General features: G+C 33.3%; 2 protein-coding genes across 2 annotated transcripts; both read right to left on the bottom strand.

The window, feature by feature from the left end:
- Positions 1-11,394: 11,394 nt before the first annotated feature.
- Positions 11,395-14,108, bottom strand: LOC123907716 (cytochrome P450 76T24-like). The gene is made up of 2 exons (XM_045958084.1): positions 12,984-14,108; positions 11,395-12,193 (listed from the first exon to the last, which is right to left on the bottom strand). Exons 1-2 carry the CDS (start codon positions 13,896-13,898, stop codon positions 11,588-11,590), a joined length of 1,521 nt encoding a protein of 506 aa, XP_045814040.1. The 5' UTR covers positions 13,899-14,108; the 3' UTR covers positions 11,395-11,587.
- An 850-nt stretch (positions 14,109-14,958) lies between these two features.
- LOC123907717 (homocysteine S-methyltransferase 1) lies at positions 14,959-18,944 on the bottom strand. The gene is made up of 7 exons (XM_045958085.1): positions 18,515-18,944; positions 18,341-18,397; positions 17,075-17,280; positions 16,840-16,969; positions 15,750-15,953; positions 15,582-15,653; positions 14,959-15,404 (listed from the first exon to the last, which is right to left on the bottom strand). The coding sequence occupies exons 1-7, from the start codon at positions 18,680-18,682 to the stop codon at positions 15,261-15,263; spliced, it is 981 nt and encodes a 326-aa protein (XP_045814041.1). The 5' UTR covers positions 18,683-18,944; the 3' UTR covers positions 14,959-15,260.
- Positions 18,945-21,317: the final 2,373 nt, after the last annotated feature.

Here is a 21,317-nt window from a genome sequence, read left to right as displayed (position 1 = left end):
AAAACCTCTCTAGTACTCAAAAATATTATTAGGAGTCAAACGATCAATTAACACTTCAGTAATTGAAAATAGGCACCTACGAAACAATGTTAGAATTAAGAATAGCCAAAATATATCCTTCATAACATACTCCTTGAAATATACTATTATATTTATAACCAATAATTTTCAAAAAAAGAATGTAAAATACTAGGGGTGTTAAAATAGATAGATTGAACGGATTTAGAATTTGATACTAATTAATGGATTAAAATAATCCATAGAATACACTATTTTTTTTTTTTTTGTAAAATCCAATCCAATCAATCGATTAAACATATAATTCATCCCATCCATCGATCTATTATAATATTTTAAATGGATGGATATCCATCCGATCCATCTATTAAACTATGTTAATTTTTTAAAAATATTTTTAGTAATTGATTGATCATTTTTAAAAAATATACCATTTATTACTATATCAAACAAAAATTATTAATTGATTATTAAAAAAATATTATTTTAAAAATATAATTTAATGTTTTTTATGGATTCACGTGTAATAAACCCAAATTCCTTTTTCCACTAAGTCGAAAGATTTTTTTTTCGTCAAAGCCTAAACATTATTTTAGTATTCCCATAATATTCTTTTTACACCTCCCTAAATATTTTATATTAAAATTCATTTTCTTAATAACATAATTTAAATAATAAATAATTTTAATAAAGAATAAAAGTATGTGTCCCATAAGTAAGCTCAAATGGTAGCTACCAAGGACATTATTCGAGTAGTCGGGGTTCGAAGTCTGGATTCCACATTTCTCCACATTTAAATGTGACGTCTTGTCATTAGGCTTTTTTTTTAGTCAAAAGGAAAAATAAAATAAAATAGAAGAGAAAGGTGGTGGTGGTCCGGCGGTGGTGGTGAGTGGCTGGTCAATGACCTGGTCAATGCAAGACCTCCGGTGCGACAAGGGACGATGGCAGGACACAGAATTTTGGGCAGTTCGGCGGCGCTGGAAGCCACCAACCACCACCATCGTTAAATTAATGATAAATATAATATTTAATTGTTAATATTTTTTTATCAAAATTGTTAATATATTTTAAAAAGGAAATTGAATTTTTAACTAATTAAAAATCTATTTTTAATGTTAAAAAATTAAATTTTATTTATTTATTTTCTTAAAAAAAATCTGTATTTTACACATGCATCCAATAATATACTGACACATCATGTATGGTATTTAAAAACACATGATATGTCACATTCATTAAATGATGTGGTAACGCATCATTGGATATATGTGTAAAGAATCTTTACACCGACAGTGCATAACAATTAAAGTCTTTTTTTTAATAATAAAAGTGATTATCCATTTGGATTTAAAAAAAAGACAATAATCTATTGGATTTTAAATTAGGTGGATGGATTACAGCCATCATTTAATTAAATGGTTGGATCTAATTCAATTCGTTAATTAATTTTCTAGCTTGTGGATGGGATTAGATAGATAAATTAATGAATGAATCAGATGAATAACGAATTACTCCCTCCGGTCTTATATATAAGGAACACTTTAAAAATTCTTTTTGGTCATGTTTATAAGAAACACTCTTTAAGTTTATTTTTTCTTAAATAGATAATTTCTTGTATAACCTTATTAAATTGTATAAAATGCCTTTACCAAAAAAAAAAAAAACTTTACCAAAAAAAAAAAAAAAAAATTGTATAAAATGCAACTTATTCACATTCTCAAGGTTAGTTTTAGAAAAACACATAACATTTTAGAATTTTCAATAAAAAAATAAGCTTCCTTGGTATGTGTGTTTTTCTAAATGTGTTACTTATATGAAAATATGAAAATACAATACCCAAAAACCGGTCTTGTTTTTTTTTTTTGAGCAGCAAAAGGTGAAACTTTTATAAAACCAACCAAGAGCATAAGACATGTTCAGGTGGTACAACAAAACAAAGTAATACAGAGTAATAAAACAAGCAGCAACCAAACGAAAACAGGAGGGAGCTAAACACTGGTAGAGCAACTAAACACAGACCACAAGCAAAAAATAACACCACAGCAGACACAAGACAGTAGCAGAAACCCCCAAGCCAGCACACAACACACTCCCCCATCATCTGCTTAAACAATCCATCGGGCAACACTTCCATTCGTATAGCATACAAGGGCCCTTCTCCATTCTACCAATGAACCATTTCCACGATAAAAGTTTTATCTGGTCAACAACCTCTTCAACATTTACAATCCTGTTATTAAAGATACAGTCATTTCTGTTGGGAAAAACCGGCATAGAGAAAATAAAAGAACGCAATCAACAACACAAGAATATAACGTGGAAACTCCAAAACCGGAGAAAAAACCACGGCCGTTGTCAAAACCGACAACCAGAGAATAAACACTATGTGAAAATTATTACAACACATAGACTTCACTCTCAACCACCTCATGCCCCACTACACCCACACTCTCCAAAGTAAATATTTGAACTACATCTCAAATACTCTTAAACAAGAGCATAAGAGAAAAGCAAAAAGACACAAATATAAACTTAAAGTGTTTACAAGTGTTAATGCTTGGTGCAATTATAAACAAAGAACTTAGGTCCATTATATAGCTTTGATTTCCTCCTTGCTTCACAATTCTAAGCGATGTGGGACTTTCAATAGCTATTTTTTAACCTCCTTCTTTTTCTTCATTAGCAATGTGAGACTTACATTGCAATCAATCCCAACAATCTCCACCTTGATTGTAATGGTCTTCAATCTTCATTGTCCACACCGACAATCATTATCTTCTGCTTCCATTGTCTATACCGACAATCATTGTCTTCACAGACAATCATAATTCTCATTGTCTATACCGACAAATTAAATTATCATACTCCACCATAAAGAGTATACTCCACTTGGAACTAAACCATCCCAAGAATTTTCTTCACTTGAAACTAAACCATCCCAAGATTTTTCTTCACTTGGAACCAAGCCATCCCAAGAATTTCATCTCGAAACTTCGCTGAAAATTTATGGTGCAACTTCCATGTTGGCTTTCTCCGGAAGTTCATCAGCCATCGAGATAACCGCGTACCTTGCATCAATGCCAACCAATGCCCGCACGCTATCATCACACACCTTGCATCCATGTCAACCGATGCCCATGTGTCACTTGAACAACTTCAAACATCTGTGAAACCACCTTCAGGCCATTGTTAGGCTCCAACAATTCCAGTTTAGTTACATCACCTAGTAAACCTTGTTTCACTAGTCCAACTAAACTCATGTCACTAACAAGTACCCACCCGAAGATCCACAACTTAACCAAAACATGAGAATCACCACTAGTAACAAATGCATAACCAATAATAGTAGAACTATCTAACAAGTATCTACCTACTATCTATGCATCAAAGTTCAAGAAAATACCTCACATTATGTTAAAAGAAACTCACTTATACCTTGAACCTTACAAGCTTTCCGTCACCGAGATGAACAACTCCACCTTCAACTAGCTCTAGGGATTCAAAAGTATTTCTTCTTCAAACACATGTGATAGGAGCTTCCAAAGTCCATGACTCAACACTCCACCGATTCCCAACTTCCACTAGCACCTCTGCATCATAATAAGTTGTTGTTTCACACGTAACCCGAGTATTCTTAGCACCGCCTCTCCAGACTGATGTCGAGTGTTATAACCACCGCCTCTCCAAGCTGACCTTGTGTAACCCTGATTGCATCAACACATCCTTGACTTGATTTTCTATAAGCCAAACATCAATTTTCTCTAGCCTAAACTTCACAGCGGAACTCCCTCCTCCTGAATCAAACCAAGAGCTCTGATACCAGTTGTTGGGAAAAACCGGCATAGAGAAAATAAAAGAACGCAATCAACAACACAAGAATATAACGTGGAAACTCCGAAACCGGAGAAAAAACCACGGCCGTTGTCAAAACCGACAACCAGAGAATAAACACTATGTGAAAATTATTACAACACATAGACTTCACTCTCAACCACCCCATGCCCCACTACACCCACACTCTCCAAAGTAAATATTTGAACTACATCTCAAATACTCTTAAACAAGAGCATAAGAGAAAAGCAAAAAGACACAAATATAAACTTAAAGTGTTTACAAGTGTTAATGCTTGGTGCAATTATAAACAAAGAACTTAGGTCCATTATATAGCTTTGATTTCCTCCTTGCTTCACAATTCTAAGCGATGTGGGACTTTCAATAGCTATTTTTTAACCTCCTTCTTTTTCTTCATTAGCAATGTGAGACTTACATTGCAATCAATCCCAACAATCTCCACCTTGATTGTAATGGTCTTCAATCTTCATTGTCTACACCGACAATCATTATCTTCTGCTTCCATTGTCTATACCGACAATCATTGTCTTCACAGACAATCATAATTCTCATTGTCTATACCGACAAATTAAATTATCATACTCCACCATAAAGAGTATACTCCACTTGGAACTAAACCATCCCAAGAATTTTCTTCACTTGAAACTAAACCATCCCAAGATTTTTCTTCACTTGGAACCAAGCCATCCCAAGAATTTCATCTCGAAACTTCGCTGAAAATTTATGGTGCAACTTCCATGTTGGCTTTCTCCGGAAGTTCATCAGCCATCGAGATAACCGCGTACCTTGCATCAATGCCAACCAATGCCCGCACGCTATCATCACACACCTTGCATCCATGTCAACCGATGTCCATGTGTCACTTGAACAACTTCAAACATCTGTGAAACCACCTTCAGGCCATTGTTAGGCTCCAACAATTCCAGTTTAGTTACATCACCTAGTAAACCTTGTTTCACTAGTCCAACTAAACTCATGTCACTAACAAGTACCCACCCGAAGATCCACAACTTAACCAAAACATGAGAATCACCACTAGTAACAAATGCATAACCAATAATAGTAGAACTATCTAACAAGTATCTACCTACTATCTATGCATCAAAGTTCAAGAAAATACCTCACATTATGTTAAAAGAAACTCACTTATACCTTGAACCTTACAAGCTTTCCGTCACCGAGATGAACAACTCCACCTTCAACTAGCTCTAGGGATTCAAAAGTATTTCTTCTTCAAACACATGTGATAGGAGCTTCCAAAGTCCATGACTCAACACTCCACCGATTCCCAACTTCCACTAGCACCTCTGCATCATAATAAGTTGTTGTTTCACACGTAACCCGAGTATTCTTAGCACCGCCTCTCCAGACTGATGTCGAGTGTTATAACCACCACCTCTCCAAGCTGACCTTGTGTAACCCTGATTGCATCAACACATCCTTGACTTGATTTTCTATAAGCCAAACATCAATTTTCTCTAGCCTAAACTTCACAGCGGAACTCCCTCCTCCTGAATCAAACCAAGAGCTCTGATACCAGTTGTTGGGAAAAACCGGCATAGAGAAAATAAAAGAACGCAATCAACAACACAAGAATATAACGTGGAAACTCCGAAACCGGAGAAAAAACCACGGCCGTTGTCAAAACCGACAACCAGAGAATAAACACTATGTGAAAATTATTACAACACATAGACTTCACTCTCAACCACCCCATGCCCCACTACACCCACACTCTCCAAAGTAAATATTTGAACTACATCTCAAATACTCTTAAACAAGAGCATAAGAGAAAAGCAAAAAGACACAAATATAAACTTAAAGTGTTTACAAGTGTTAATGCTTGGTGCAATTATAAACAAAGAACTTAGGTCCATTATATAGCTTTGATTTCCTCCTTGCTTCACAATTCTAAGCGATGTGGGACTTTCAATAGCTATTTTTTAACCTCCTTCTTTTTCTTCATTAGCAATGTGAGACTTACATTGCAATCAATCCCAACAATCTCCACCTTGATTGTAATGGTCTTCAATCTTCATTGTCTACACCGACAATCATTATCTTCTGCTTCCATTGTCTATACCGACAATCATTGTCTTCACAGACAATCATAATTCTCATTGTCTATACCGACAAATTAAATTATCATACTCCACCATAAAGAGTATACTCCACTTGGAACTAAACCATCCCAAGAATTTTCTTCACTTGAAACTAAACCATCCCAAGATTTTTCTTCACTTGGAACCAAGCCATCCCAAGAATTTCATCTCGAAACTTCGCTGAAAATTTATGGTGCAACTTCCATGTTGGCTTTCTCCGGAAGTTCATCAGCCATCGAGATAACCGCGTACCTTGCATCAATGCCAACCAATGCCCGCACGCTATCATCACACACCTTGCATCCATGTCAACCGATGTCCATGTGTCACTTGAACAACTTCAAACATCTGTGAAACCACCTTCAGGCCATTGTTAGGCTCCAACAATTCCAGTTTAGTTACATCACCTAGTAAACCTTGTTTCACTAGTCCAACTAAACTCATGTCACTAACAAGTACCCACCCGAAGATCCACAACTTAACCAAAACATGAGAATCACCACTAGTAACAAATGCATAACCAATAATAGTAGAACTATCTAACAAGTATCTACCTACTATCTATGCATCAAAGTTCAAGAAAATACCTCACATTATGTTAAAAGAAACTCACTTATACCTTGAACCTTACAAGCTTTCCGTCACCGAGATGAACAACTCCACCTTCAACTAGCTCTAGGGATTCAAAAGTATTTCTTCTTCAAACACATGTGATAGGAGCTTCCAAAGTCCATGACTCAACACTCCACCGATTCCCAACTTCCACTAGCACCTCTGCATCATAATAAGTTGTTGTTTCACACGTAACCCGAGTATTCTTAGCACCGCCTCTCCAGACTGATGTCGAGTGTTATAACCACCACCTCTCCAAGCTGACCTTGTGTAACCCTGATTGCATCAACACATCCTTGACTTGATTTTCTATAAGCCAAACATCAATTTTCTCTAGCCTAAACTTCACAGCGGAACTCCCTCCTCCTGAATCAAACCAAGAGCTCTGATACCAGTTGTTGGGAAAAACCGGCATAGAGAAAATAAAAGAACGCAATCAACAACACAAGAATATAACGTGGAAACTCCGAAACCGGAGAAAAAACCACGGCCGTTGTCAAAACCGACAACCAGAGAATAAACACTATGTGAAAATTATTACAACACATAGACTTCACTCTCAACCACCCCATGCCCCACTACACCCACACTCTCCAAAGTAAATATTTGAACTACATCTCAAATACTCTTAAACAAGAGCATAAGAGAAAAGCAAAAAGACACAAATATAAACTTAAAGTGTTTACAAGTGTTAATGCTTGGTGCAATTATAAACAAAGAACTTAGGTCCATTATATAGCTTTGATTTCCTCCTTGCTTCACAATTCTAAGCGATGTGGGACTTTCAATAGCTATTTTTTAACCTCCTTCTTTTTCTTCATTAGCAATGTGAGACTTACATTGCAATCAATCCCAACAATCTCCACCTTGATTGTAATGGTCTTCAATCTTCATTGTCTACACCGACAATCATTATCTTCTGCTTCCATTGTCTATACCGACAATCATTGTCTTCACAGACAATCATAATTCTCATTGTCTATACCGACAAATTAAATTATCATACTCCACCATAAAGAGTATACTCCACTTGGAACTAAACCATCCCAAGAATTTTCTTCACTTGAAACTAAACCATCCCAAGATTTTTCTTCACTTGGAACCAAGCCATCCCAAGAATTTCATCTCGAAACTTCGCTGAAAATTTATGGTGCAACTTCCATGTTGGCTTTCTCCGGAAGTTCATCAGCCATCGAGATAACCGCGTACCTTGCATCAATGCCAACCAATGCCCGCACGCTATCATCACACACCTTGCATCCATGTCAACCGATGTCCATGTGTCACTTGAACAACTTCAAACATCTGTGAAACCACCTTCAGGCCATTGTTAGGCTCCAACAATTCCAGTTTAGTTACATCACCTAGTAAACCTTGTTTCACTAGTCCAACTAAACTCATGTCACTAACAAGTACCCACCCGAAGATCCACAACTTAACCAAAACATGAGAATCACCACTAGTAACAAATGCATAACCAATAATAGTAGAACTATCTAACAAGTATCTACCTACTATCTATGCATCAAAGTTCAAGAAAATACCTCACATTATGTTAAAAGAAACTCACTTATACCTTGAACCTTACAAGCTTTCCGTCACCGAGATGAACAACTCCACCTTCAACTAGCTCTAGGGATTCAAAAGTATTTCTTCTTCAAACACATGTGATAGGAGCTTCCAAAGTCCATGACTCAACACTCCACCGATTCCCAACTTCCACTAGCACCTCTGCATCATAATAAGTTGTTGTTTCACACGTAACCCGAGTATTCTTAGCACCGCCTCTCCAGACTGATGTCGAGTGTTATAACCACCACCTCTCCAAGCTGACCTTGTGTAACCCTGATTGCATCAACACATCCTTGACTTGATTTTCTATAAGCCAAACATCAATTTTCTCTAGCCTAAACTTCACAGCGGAACTCCCTCCACTGTAGACTTCACTCTCAACCACCCCATGCCCCACTACACCCACACTCTCCAAAGTAAATATTTGAACTACATCTCAAATACTCTTAAACAAGAGCATAAGAGAAAAGCAAAAAGACACAAATATAAACTTAAAGTGTTTACAAGTGTTAATGCTTGGTGCAATTATAAACAAAGAACTTAAGTCCATTATATAGCTTTGATTTCCTCCTTGCTTCACAATTCTAAGCGATGTGGGACTTTCAATAGCTATTTTTTAACCTCCTTCTTTTTCTTCATTAGCAATGTGGGACTTACATTGCAATCAATCCCAACAATTTCTCACGCTCCAAATAACCCAAACAAAGGCATGCCAAAAACCGGTCTTGTTAAGGCGTAAAAACATTAACTTCTTCATAAAAGCCCTTATGAGAGGAAATTTTCGTCCTCCGCCATAATCAAATTAAAAATGGTAATGTGATCATATCATTAGCACCACATTTGTTCTCGGTAGCAAATGGATCATACAATTGCATTCCCTTATCGATTGATCAGGAGTAATAAAACTTGGTGAAATGAAAGGAACCGTTTGCACTTTGCAATCCCTTAACAAATTCAATATCTTCAAGTATGATAGTGGACAAAAATTATGAATTTTTATAAATAAAGCGACTAAAATTGAAAACATTTAAATCAAGGACCAAAATCTTTATAGAGTAAATTAATGTTCAAAACTACAATTAAGCAATTTCTTAATGATGCAATACTTTTTTCCCTTGGTATTTTTTGACATAGTGCATTATTTAGACAATGTTATCATTGATGTGTTATTACATTGAAAATTAGGGGTAATGCAAATGAATAATGTTGCATGTAAGAAATCAACAAAAGAATACCAATACCAAATTTTATAATGTACTTGCGGCTTATAAGTAACAAATGAATAATGTTGCATGAAATGGTGAAGGATTCTATCCGTGACAATTTTGCAGATTTACATTATTTTTTTCCCTTTTATTTTATAAAACCAAACACCTCGCGCGCAACAAAAAAACACTTTGTGATGTTCGTGAAATTTGCGGATTTTTTTTCGTGACAAAAGAATAATAAAACATTAAATAAACAGCTTTTTTAAATTTCTAAATGATAATATTATAGAAAATATCCAAGCTAGCTATTCTAACTATGTACAATGAATTCTGGAGTTGCTATGATTTCCTAAAAAATCTCCCCCTTTAAAATAAAATATTGACACAAGTCATATGAATTATAACTATGAAAAATCATAATTATGATCATCAGGGCTACCTATTGCCTTATATGTTTGATTAACATAACCACTTCTTGAAGATATACGCAAAGCATAATGTCGGTGAAGTTCCCATATACAACCTTTATCGCAATAAGTACCACTTCGAAATCCCAAAAATTGTCCAATTTCTTTACCATGTTGTGTCAATAAGCAATTGTATCGTATTGTCGTGAGAAATTTAAGTTTCACATCGAATGTGAATGGCTTTGTGCTTGAAGAATTCAAATATCCACCGATAATATCATTCTCACTAGATATGCATTTAACACGAACATTTCCACCTGGAATTTTTGATGTTATTTTCACCGTTAGTTTTGGATGAAGTAATTCATTCCAATATGAATTTGAAGCTTGTGAATAAGGAATAAATGTTAAGACAAAAAACAAGCATATGAAAATGAAGAAAATTTTTAAACCTCCGCTGGCAAAATCCATTGTTAATAGATGTTAGAATTGAGGGCATTTGCTAATTGCTATTTTCTGCAATATTTAATTTATTTTTTGTGTAACATTTGAAAACATCTTTCTGGTGTAATAACGATGTACATTGCAACAAGGATTAGAGATGTTAACCTTTGTTAATGGTTTCGTTTCTAATATTGTTTATACCCTTCCCTTACCTCATGTCAATTGGACTATTATAGATAATTATGGTTATATATATTGTTATAGTTTTTTTTTATAAAAAAAATCACTTTTTTTGGCGTAAATGAGTATCCTCTGTGTGTAATAGTAGTGATTAATCTATCAACTTTTGTGGGACTAAAATGGTTGGCAAACTCTCCCTAAAAATAGAAAAAAAATAATTTGAAGAGTATTAATTGTTTATTATAGATTTCTTAAAAAATTAAAATTTTAAAATAATTGGGTAATTTTCCAACAAAAAAACTCACATTTTTATAAAAAAAAAAGGATTAATTGCAGTTTTGCCCCCCAAGTTTCAATTGTGCGATTTTAACCCCTTAAGTTTGATAATTGTGCGATTTTGCCCCCCAAGTTTCAATTGTGCAATTTTAGCCCCCAAGTTTACCCCCTTTGCATTTGATAGTTTCTCGTTGACTTTTTGACTAAAAATTACTTATGTGACATTTTTTTTTTAAAAAAAATTTAAAAAGAAATAAACATATTAATTTTTAAAAGGTTTAATCATTATTGTTTTTCAAAAAAATAGTATGTAAATTTGTGAAAGAGCTTCTTTATTAACAAGTTTTGGTCCCTCAAATATTTCATGTGTTGATTTTGTATCCTGCTTTTCCGTCAACTCGTGCATATTATTCAAAATTTTAAATTTTTTTCCGCAGTTATGTTTAGTACATTATACAAATCTTTCTTGCAAAATTTTAATTTTTTTTTAACAAAGGATGAATTAAATATGAATTTTTTAGTTTTTGACGCTTAAAAATTCATAAATAGTTCATCTTACAATAAAAAATTCTAAACTTTGTGGAAGAGCTTCTTATAATATTATAAATATGTATACAAAAAACCTTTCAAAAATATGAAAGTACACAAGAGTCAAGTAAAAACTAGGGACCAAATATTGTGATAGAAAATATTTGAGGGATAAAAAATTACTGAAATTTCTTATAGGGACTAAAAATAAAATTCAATATATTTATAATAACTAAAAACTTATTTAACCCATGAACATACCATAAGTTATTTATGTTCTCTCACTTACTTTAACAAGTAGTTTGGTAAATTTTTTCAAAGGTACATAAATCAATCCAAACACATAAAATATCTAATGATTGAATCATAGATATTATATTACCATCTAAGCTTTGATGGGCACAACTAGAAGAGGTTGAGCCTTATGTAATGTAACTCCAAACATATGACTCATATCGATATCATCAGATTTTAGATCATCAGCTAGCTTCAAGTCAAAATGATACAAAAGAGAGGCCAATATGTAGTGAATGGACCTTGAAGCCAAAGGTAATCCAGGACAAATTCTTCTGCCAGCACCAAATGGAACAAGTTCAAAATCTCTACCTTTGAAATCTGTTTCAATATCCAAAAATCTTTCAGGTTCAAATGAATTTGGGTTAGCCCAAATGCTTGAATCTCTTCCAATTGACCATACATTTACTAGAATTTGTGCATCTTTTGGTATCATGTAGCCAGCTAATTCACCATCATGTTTTGATTTGTGAGGTACTAGAAATGGAACTGGTGGATGAAGCCTTAATGTTTCTTTCACTACTGCCCTTAGGTAAGGCAAATTTGATGCATCAGATTCTTCAATTTGTCCAGATTTATCATGAATTTGTTGAATTTCCTCTCTAAGCTTTGTCAGTTTACTTGGGTTATGTAACAACTCTGCCATTGCCCATTCCACTGTGGTCGATGTTGTGTCTATTCCAGCTACGAATAAATCCTGATCACATAACATATCAAACACATGTTGAGAAGATAATTGTTAATTCGAACTCACGCCCCAATTTGCGTTATACTCATAAAACTGAAAAATTATTAACTTTAATGTTTGTTTTTTCACATGTTTGTCTCTATTTGAGGCATGTCGGAGGACACTAAATGTGAATATTTTTTCTGACTAATATTCGAATATTAATTTGCTAACTTTAATCATCAAACTGTAGAGAAAAAATAAACCACAATCATTATCTAATGACAGCCAAAGACTATCTTCAATCATCCCACCGCTCCAGTACACCAAATTACTCTCTAAAGCAAATATTGAAATATATCTCACAAGATTCTAAAACGAGAGTTAGATTATTATCCAATCTATTAGTGGAATCCGCTAGAGTATAAGAAAATAAACAAAAAAGTCAGATATACGAGTGTTTTTTATTGGACTATCTTTTAACGAATAATTGGAGTCTACGTATATAGAAATATAAGCTTTAAAATATGAAACAAATTGTTTTGAAACATATCCAATTAAAAAACTAAAATCTTGCAAGTCCGAATACGACTAACGGAAATTAAATACTGTGTTGACCCATTTACACATCTAGGACAATCATTAAATCGAGATCGATGTTTAATACGGTTTTGACGCGTTTATACATTTAGGAAAATCATGTTTGTTAGATCAGATTCAATCTCGATCAAACAACCATAGTTGTTCTGACCATATGAATGTGTCAACTTTAGCCGAAGGCAAAATAAGTGCAATTTGTAAATCAAAGTGAAATACTTACTAAAAATAAGTGTAAGACATCGCGGCGACACAATTCGAAACACTGTTCTTTAAGAAGATCCAGAAATGAATCTAACACATCATGGTATTCCTTAGATTGATCAGAATCTCTTAAACGAATTCTTTCTTCCATCACTTCATCAAAAAAAGCAATCAACTTCACAAAATGTTTGCTCATCCTTTTTTTTACACCTTGTGGGTCAAGAAATTTGAAAAAAGGGAAAAAGTCAACAACATTAGGCGTTCCAACTTCTTCCATAATACCAAATACCAATTCCTTAAACTCCTTTGATTTCTTAACATCATCACTAGAACCACAGTAATGAAATAAATCCATAGAAATGAAAGTTTCAGATATTGAATTCATAACTGTTGCAAGAACAACCTCACCAAAATCAAAAGCTTCACCTTTCTCAGAACACTTATGAACATAATTAATCAAGTCTTGCACCTTTCTCTTGCGATGGAATTTTGTTGACTCAAGTTGTTGAGGGGAGAATATTTTTGTGGCACAAGCTCTTCTAAGAGTCCTCCATTTGGATGATGGTGGCATCCATACCATTGAAACTTTGTGATGATCATGTGTCTTTGCAGCATCTGGGACTGTCCTGCTTGAAAAAACTATGTCATATGTGTGAAGTGTTTCTTTGGCTATTTGTGGAGAAGAAATCACTATGGTTGTTGAAGTTCCCAATTTGAGAGTAATTATAGGTCCATAAATTTTAGAAAGATGAGTGAATGCATCTAAAGGGTTTGTGCCAACTAACTCCAAGATGTTTCCAATGATAGGATAAGGATGAGGACCAGGTGGAAGCTTGGAAGATGATTTAGAGGTTTTGGTTCCATGGTTAGTGATGAAGAAAAAAATAATTGTCCACAAAATGGATATGAGTAGCATAAGGGTTGTGTAGTCCATTATTGGATTTGATTTCTTCACCTTGAATGGATAGATCCTATGAAACTTTGGTTATACTTATATAATATAGTCTATCCAACTTGACGCATCTAGCTTATATTATAGATCAGATACTTCAATCATTTAATAAATTTAAAAAGTAAGAAAAATTTATAGTAAGAACTAGATGGAGTATTATGAGAAAATGTTTGTTTCACATGTTGATAGAATGATTGGTGTATTTAAATTATATCATTGATTAAATACATCACATTCTATTAACCTAAAAAATAATTTTTTTTTCCTTATAATATGGACAAGAGGGAGTGTTAGTGTAGTTTTTATATTACCTCGTGTAATATAAGAAAAATAATTGATCGGTAAAATATATTTATTTGACCTAAATTTTAAATTACCCTATCAAACTTATTATGAATAATACAAAAAATATATTATTTATTTATATAAATTATTATACTTAAAACTCTTAAGAAAAATTTGCCACCCATTTGAGTCTCACAAGACTCGATGGATTAGTCTTCCAGTTGCGCGCAGAGATACCCGGTTTCCAAAAAAAACTCAAAAAGTGAAATCAAACATTGGGCCCAATTCTAGATGCGTATTATATTTGATTTCTCTCTTTGATTAGTGGATGTGTACGTGGTATTGAGAATGATGTTTTCTCTTTAGGTCTCTCATGATTTTTTTTTCCCTTCTGGATTTTACTTTTTTACCTTTCAATAAACACTTCGATTGTTAAGAACCGAATTTTTTTTGCATTGAAAATAAAATTTGGTTTCTATTAACCGAATTTTCCCTGAATTTGAACTAGAAAAAACTTTGATTTTTGCGAATCGAAGTTTTTAGAAAGAACAAAATTGGAATATTTGGTGTATAAAAAATACATAGAAGACCTAGAGAGAAAACATCCAAGAGATCTTTTTTCCTTCACGTTTTTAAAAGTCTGTTGTCCTTGTCCCAGTGTCGCCTGTGCTGGCTTCTAGATGGTTGCCACGAAATTTAATCATTTTATCTGTAGAACAAATTTGTCCTTTTATTATAATAATAATGAGGAGAGGAATTAGGGGCCTCATACAATACTCCACCAGTCATAATTTAAAGAAAAAAATCAATTTTTTTTCTCAAATTACAAAAAAAAAAAAAAAAACTTTTAATGGAAAATTATGACGGTGTTGATTTATACAATAATTTAACCGTCATTATTTAACTCTTTTTATACAATACTCCCTCCCTCAGTCTTAATTTATAACCGTCATAATTTGAATGAATAAGTTTAAAACAAGAGTTTAAAACTTCAATTTATGGAAAACTCTTTGTGAAAATCTCGCAAATTGAAAAAATAAGTTACATGAGTGAGCAAAACTAAATATTTTCTCTTAAAGCATTAGAAATAATTTGAATGGTAGAGGGTGTAGTCCGGCAACAACCTCCTATTATTTTAGCTCCCAAATCACGCCATCTTGTTGCGTGAAATCCAAAATCATCGTCATGAAAACACTTTGATGGCTGTCAATGAAAATAGATTGAAAACACAATTAGATAGACATGTAAAACATTATTTAACCGGCATGTGAATGTGTAACACTTCGATGGCTCGGTAATGCCGGCCATAGAGGATATGCGTTCTACGAGAGTGCAAAAGATAAAAGGAATTAATGAGGGAGGGAGAAAACTCTGACTTACAAGCCATTTTTTCGCGATACCATCCCAAACCTCTCCACTGTTGGGATAGACAATGATCGCCTTCTTTGTCAACTGCAAGAACAAGACTATAAATTTTCCATTCTACAAAAATGAGACTAAAAATATTTATCAAGTATTTGAACTAATGATATGAGATTTAAGAGGTACCTGCTTAAATTTCGAGATGAGACTTTCCATAAAATGGGGAGGTGCACAGTTTATACCAACGGCCTCTACTTTGTTACACTTATTTATAACTTCAAGACATTCTTGGAAACTTTCTCCTGAGGGAGCATTTTCACCATCTACAGATGTAAAACAGATCCAAGAAGGGATTTGGACATTTATTTCTTCAAGCAACTCAACCAAAGCCTGCAATAAAAAAGGTTGCATATGAATACCAACAGAGCATATTAAAATTTAGTGTTTAAAATAATAGAAAGATCAGTTTGATAGTGAAAGAATTTTAAACAGAGATAGCCCATACAGATAGCTACATCATGAAATCAGGCAAAGAAATCAGTGAAAAGTATGAAGCACGGACACAGACACGGACACCGGACATGACACGGACAGTGACATGTTGACACCGGTAATAATTTGAGAAGATGACATAATTTAGTGTAATCATAAGTGTCGGTGTCTTGTCGGTGTCTGACACAGACGTGTATCCGACACCGGAACACGCCTAATCTAAAAAGTGTTTGTGCTTCATACTGAAAACAGTATTATCTCGGCATTATCAATGATATAAAATTCTCAATAGTTGAGAGGCTATACATAAACATAATTGTTTCATCTCAACATTATCAAAGTATTTTTAAATTTTGATTTCTACTATATTATTAAAGTATTTATAAAGTAGGACTTCTAATTTTTAGTGTGTATGTAGCTCCTTTAAATGGTCATGATGCAGCAAGAAAAACTGCAATTATAACTGTGCATAGGAGATTACACTACATGAAGTTGAACAAAGTTTAAAGTACCAAACGGTGTGTATGTTTTTGGAAATAAAGTATCAAAACAGTTAGATAGATTATGATGGATTTCAAAATGCAAATGCCAATACCAGAGAAATGTGAGAGAAGTAGAAAAATTAAAGAATAGAAGAATCCTGGTTTGACAATGTTCCAAAGCAATTATAACAATACCGAGCAAAGTTATATACAATTAGTTTGCATTAATTTTAGTTTAAGGAATTACAGCTACATGTGCTTATTTATCTAAGTAACAAGTTTACGGGCACAAAAGAAAAGACCTGAGCTTCAAGTTTGTTTGGAATAGTCTCAAAAGCAAGCAAATCTGGACCAGCTTCAACAAGAACTTGCAATCTGCGGCGATGAAAATCTTTCAACTTCTTCAAATTCACATCTGGTCCATACAGTCCCCTAAGAATAAATTAATAGCATGAATAAATTCTGTTAAAATATCGAATCCAAACAAAACTCCACAAAAGCAATCCCTCTGTAGACATTTAAGGACGGTAGAAGCACCTGTACTCGGAGCCATCAGCAAGATAAGCACCATAGCTTCCAATGGAGGCTGCAACCAAAGCTCTTCTATATTTATTTCCAGGATTTCTTTTAGCAGATGTCCCGAAACTGTCACGAGCTTCAACTGCCAACTTGACACTTCTCTGTAATAGTGCTTCCCCTTCTTCAATGGACAGCCCCTTGGACAAAAATCCAGGAATTGTAGCCTATAATTATAAAAAAAAATCCATAAGAAAATTATATATTTTGGTCTACAATGTTAGGATTTCTACTTCAAATATATTGAAAATGTCAGTTTCAGAAATTGGAAGTAATGAAATAAAGAAAATCACAAGAAAATGCTTTATATGTTATGTTAATTGACAAGATGGAAGACACTTCTTTGGTTTATTCTAAACAGTTAGAAGTCTATCATCATACATGAATCTTAGGAACATAAAATTCCTAAGCCATGAATGTTATTAAGTTGATCGCAACAGATTATACTGTTCTACCATGTTATGTGCACAAGTGCACATGCGGCATTCACATTTTATATTGTCCCCATGAGCTTAACTCAGCTGGTAGGGACATCACATTTTATATGCAGGAGCCGGAGTTCAAACCCTGTACATTCCACTTATTTACCTTAAGGGTGGAATTATAGTCATCAGACTACTTGACCAAAAACAAAAAGTGCACATCTGGCACTACAGTACACCAAATATAAACTTAAGCACAGTTTGAATTAGTTTCTATAGCAGATGGCCTTAGTTAAATATGGTTTTAAATTCTTTGTGCATTTGGGAATGTGGATGGAGTTGTGGCCATTCTCTAAATCTATGATATCAAGAAAAGTAAGACAAACAAAAATGTATGATCACTACATTCTTATTTGCGGCCTGATGTGGTGCAATGTGGACATTGCACCAACTACGTTGGGGGCGCTCCAATGAAATTTTGACAGTGATTTACAATCACAATACAATTACAGTCTGATGCAATTGCAGACACAGCCCCACATCACATGACACGGTCCCGAATTTGAAACATTATCATCAAATTAGAAAAAATGTTCTTATAAGCCTATAGATGGACATGCAGATGATGAAAGAGATAAGTTAAAATAAAACAATTGAGATGCATTGACTAATTTTAACATGCATAACATAAAGTTGATCTTTGATGACAAATTATAACAAAATTGACACACCACAAAGCACAAAAGTATTGCAAATAATTCAAAATGGAAACGGAAACTTAAACCTAAAATCTCAAAAAAATTACCTGGTAAGATGAAGTAACCAATATATCTGCACCAGCCTCCAAATATTCCAAGTGAACCTATAAACAAATTAATTTATTAAATTTATCACAACACAAACATTAAAAGGTCTGTTCAGATATTTTAAAACCAGTGGAGCGGAATGGAATGGAACAGAGCGGAATGGAATTAAAAACCTGTTTGATAAGATGAGGCTGTTTGATCAAACAAATAGCACTCCAAAGAGGATCATTGATAGAAGCACCAAGTGTTTCAAGATGTGTGGCAAAACCACCATCAGTAACAACACAACCACCTGAATTCTCAATTAGATCTTGTAACGATGACTTTTTCTCGCTCTTCATTTTATCTGATTAATAATTAACGATGAAAAGAACAGAGAAGATTATAACGTTGAAGTTGGAGACAGAGGCTTCTTATTAATGTTGGGTAGGTAGGTGTGAATTTGGACGAAATGGCATTCAGGTTCTTTCTTTTCTTCTCATAACAAATTCCAAAATTTTAGAAAAACTGTTGGAAGATTTTTGACGGTGCTTGTAGTTTATTAGACACAGATTAAGAATTGATTGTAATTTACGATAACTGCATAAGTGCGTGCCGGTGTGCTGACACACACATCCCCACCATCCTCCGTAATGATGCCCACGATTTTTGTGAATTTTTTATTTATTTTAGATATACTTAGTTTTTTAAATAAATTTATAAGCTAAAAAATGAAACTCTAGAAAAAAAATTTGATTTCAAACAAGAATAAATTGAAATTTGATTTGTGAAATTGAAATTTGAGGGTGAGAATCAAACAAGAATAAATTTCAAAATATTCTTGAAACAAGAATACTTTTAACAATACTCCATCCGGTCCTTTTTATAAGAAACACTTTGAAAAAAACACATGAACTAAGGAAACTAATTTTCTCATTAATAATTCTATAGTTTTATATTGTATTCCAAAAGTAACCTTGGACTAACATGGAGAATATATCTCTCTAATTAATGCTAGTGCATTGGAATGAAGTATTTGATTTCATTTAATAAGGGTACAAATGGAATTGTGCATTTAAGAAAGAATAAATTTAAAGAGTGTTTCTTATAAAAAGGACCAAATAAAATTTCCAAAGTGTTCCTTATAAAAAGGATCGGAAGGAGTATAACTGTAAAAAAAAAAAATTTAACAATATTACCTGTAATGATATTTTCAAGATTGTAATTTTAATCCTTGAAACAAACACAACCTAAGAATCGAATTTTGATTCTCTTGAAAAATTTGTCCTTAAGTACATGGCTTGCCCAACATAATTAGAGCCCTAAAGCATGTATTAATATGAGGTCTTGTAAAATAAAAAACAATTACAATAGGCTTTATGAAAAATAAATAGAAATGCTAAATATTGCTAAGGCTAAGGGTTGAACTTTAGTCTTAAGAATTTTATGTTAAACCAGAATGAGTTTAAGAACAATACCCTCTATTTTTTATGTTTTGATGATAATAATATTTTCATGAACAATTTGATACTCTAATGTGTGTTTCTCTGTGTAGCATTTAATGGTCATCTAGATAGTATATCGTAAGCAATGGAACACACAATTTTATCAAATTTTGGATATGAATATGATCATCATGTTTTGTATATGAACATTCTTCCTTTGTACACCACAGAAGATCGGATAAGTCAAAGTCGACACTTCATCTTCTAGACATATGTCGGAGATTCTTTGTGTCTAATCATTTGCGTCCTTGCAGAAGAATATTTTTAAGCAGTAAGAAGCGTCTGATGATCAAGAGAATCTTTATAGGGTCTAGGTACGTAGTCAAGAGATTCTAGGCCTAGGTAGTCATAGTGGTTGCATTGGGACTTGAGTAACATCGGTTTGTGGTGTGAACCACGATAAATCTCTCTCTCTCTCTCTCTCTCTCTCTCTCTCTCTCCATTTATTGAAGATTAGTTTTAAACAGTATACGTAAGCAAATCATATGTCAATTTGGTTTGTTATATTAGTTATTAATTATCGGTGGATATTACTTAAATTAAGATAATCACTAATTTTAGAGGAGTCAGAATATAATAATTTACAGCTTACAAATAATTAAGTGGTTTATATTTATATGTAAATATTAGAGCTGTCAAATGGGCTGATTCAGCCTAGTCCAATGGGTAAGACTACATATGTGGGCCAAATTGGCTGGGCCCAATTATTTTTGGGCTACAAATTAGCGATCCCAACCCTATATGGGCACATGTGGGCCAATGAGCTAGTCCGCCCATTTCATTTTATTTTTTTCTATTTATTCAATTTTTTTTATGCCACTATGATGTATTAGTTCCACATAATTATCAATTTTATAGATATTTAATTTGACGCAAGTGTAAATAAGTTTTAAATCAACACTAAATATCAATTAAACTATAGGTTGATTCCTGTAAAAAAAATTGAATCAAATTAATAAATTATAAACTAAATTTTTAAAAAAGTCTTAGGTAAATATATTTTTCATAATAATTTTTCAATTAAATAATAATTTTTTATAATAAATTTTCAATTAAGCTTACACATTCAATATATTTTTTATAATAATTTTTTAATTAAATAATAATTTTTTTATGTCCTATTGATATTATTTTCACAAAATGGCATAAATAGTTATATAAAAGGTCTGCCCAAAGCCTAATGGATTAGTCCGACCCAACCTAATTTTCATATGAGCTACACGGTGTTGGGCCAAAAGGGTCCACTTATAATTAAGTTAGATTTTTTAGGCCTGACCTATCCAAAATTGTAGGCTAATAAACTACCGTCGATTAGCCCGACTCATTTTTTTTAGCTCTAGTAACAAATTTGTAGGCTAATAAACTAAGCCTAGTAGTCTGACTCATTTTTTATAGCTCTAGTAGTAATTATGTTTAAAATCTTGTGGTTATTGAAGTAATTACATTCAATTAGTAGTAATTATATTTAAAATATAAGCAAAAATGAGTCAAA

This window comes from Trifolium pratense, linkage group LG2, assembly GCF_020283565.1.
Source record: "Trifolium pratense cultivar HEN17-A07 linkage group LG2, ARS_RC_1.1, whole genome shotgun sequence".
Taxonomy (NCBI): Eukaryota; Viridiplantae; Streptophyta; class Magnoliopsida; order Fabales; family Fabaceae; genus Trifolium; species Trifolium pratense.
Note: the sequence above shows the minus strand (reverse complement) of the source record. Positions and strands in the feature narration are given on the sequence as shown.